Below are 1,657 nucleotides of genomic sequence, written 5' to 3'. Positions count from 1 at the left end.
GGAAAAGTAAAAAAGCTAAAAGATATAGGGGATGGCTGGGAGAAAATAATGGGATGGTGGAGAGAAGATATGCAATTTTTGCAACCACTTCCAAGATCTTGTTCTCATTATTTTAACTGATGGAAGATATAACTAGGTTTTCTCTGCGTCTGTAGGACGCAACAGTTCTTTCTTGACTAACGTCGGTAGATGACATTTAATAACGTGGGTAGTAGTTATTTTAGGGATATCCTAACTAATTTTAGTCGGTTTACGCTAATAGGTTTCTTTTTGAGTCGATATACATGAAAGAGAATTTATTTGAAATGCCAGACGTGATCTTAATTGAACTCTCAACAAAAATAGATAGTCAGACTTATCCCTCTCATAGCCGACTGAGTTGTTTTATTGTAATAGATGAGGGGTGGCTTCGATTTCCTCCACACTAATTTTTCCTCCTGCCGCGGTCTTCTCCCATGATTCTTGGGTATCAAGTAAATGTCGATAATAGTCTTGCAGTTAAGTTGTTAGAAGTTGACATATCTAACAATTTCTAATATAAATGAGGGTATAAATGTTCAATGGTTGAGGCCCAACGTAATTAAGGGTTTGATGTTTTAGATTTTGTATGTCACTTTCGAAATAATGATTATATACTAGATAATGTTATCATATGATTTAAATTGTGGCTTAAGGGTTAATAATTTGAATCATGTTTAAGATGTGAAGGGTTTAAGTTATTTGAGGCATCCTAAATGATTGAGCCAACCTGATAGGTTGCGCCACGTAAGGTGATTTTGGGCTCTTGTTTTTGGAAAAATATACCATATGTCCATCCTAAGAATTTTTTTTGTTGGAAGGGTCTATTCTAAGTAAAGTATCTTTTTTTTTGATAAAATTTTGGCGTTGGCCTTATTTATTCATTCAAATATTCAGCTACATTGGAATAGCTCCAATTCTAACACTCTTACAATGCATTGTGGGGGGTTGAATTCCTCCCACTGTTTACATAGTTTAAGCATGAAAGCCTCTTTTGCTAGATAATGAGCAATCTCATTGTGTTCTCTAGGGATGGCATAAAATCTCACCTCATCAAACAGTTGTACTTCATCATGTATATTATTGATTATATTTGGAATTTGCCAAGGAATACTAGTATTCTTCGATTCACAAGCTGTTATAATCGATTTCGAATCTCCTTCTATCACCACTCTTCTGTGTGAATGGTCCTTAGCTAACCTCAGTCCCATTAAAACCGCTTTTGCTTCCGCCTCAAGCGCACTTCCTGCAATATAGTACTCCGTTTCAGCAGCTATGAATGAATTGTTATAGTTTCTCATAACCACAGCTGATGCCCCTTCTTCATTTTTGTATGATCCATCCACATTTAGTCTTACTTCATCTTCCATTAACACACCCCTTGTTGCTCTTTGTGAATTATTTTCCAAATTTGTATAGTTGCTGTCCCCATTTTTGTAAAGTATCTATACTTGTAATTTCTTGATCATTTAGATCTTTTTCTAAAGTCCAAATTTTAACTTATGATTTGTATGGATGTACTGACACTGAGGTGTTGTTTGTTTTTCTAGATTTTCAGATCTGAAATCTGAATTGCAACCCAATTCAGATTTCAGATGTTTGTTTTTTTATTAGTGAAATCTGAAATGTTGGGCTGAAT

At 34.8% G+C, this 1,657-nt stretch overlaps 1 protein-coding gene across 1 annotated transcript; it reads right to left on the bottom strand.

The window, feature by feature from the left end:
* Nucleotides 1-911: 911 nt before the first annotated feature.
* Nucleotides 912-1,388, bottom strand: LOC147532538 (uncharacterized). Its single transcript, XM_086649967.1, has one exon. The coding sequence runs from the start codon at nt 1,386-1,388 to the stop codon at nt 912-914; it is 477 nt and encodes a 158-aa protein (XP_086506093.1).
* Nucleotides 1,389-1,657: the final 269 nt, after the last annotated feature.

This window comes from Eschscholzia californica, unplaced genomic scaffold (genome assembly GCF_041429995.1).
Source record: "Eschscholzia californica isolate CP2 unplaced genomic scaffold, dmEscCali1.0.p SCAF_6, whole genome shotgun sequence".
NCBI classification, from domain to species: Eukaryota; Viridiplantae; Streptophyta; class Magnoliopsida; order Ranunculales; family Papaveraceae; genus Eschscholzia; species Eschscholzia californica.
This window is presented reverse-complemented; position numbering and strand designations above follow the sequence as displayed.

What these genes read in the sequence shown, in the direction of transcription:
- LOC147532538 (XM_086649967.1), bottom strand. Translation starts at nt 1,388, where the DNA reads ATGGAAGATGAAGTAAGACTAAATGTGGATGGATCATACAAAAATGAA.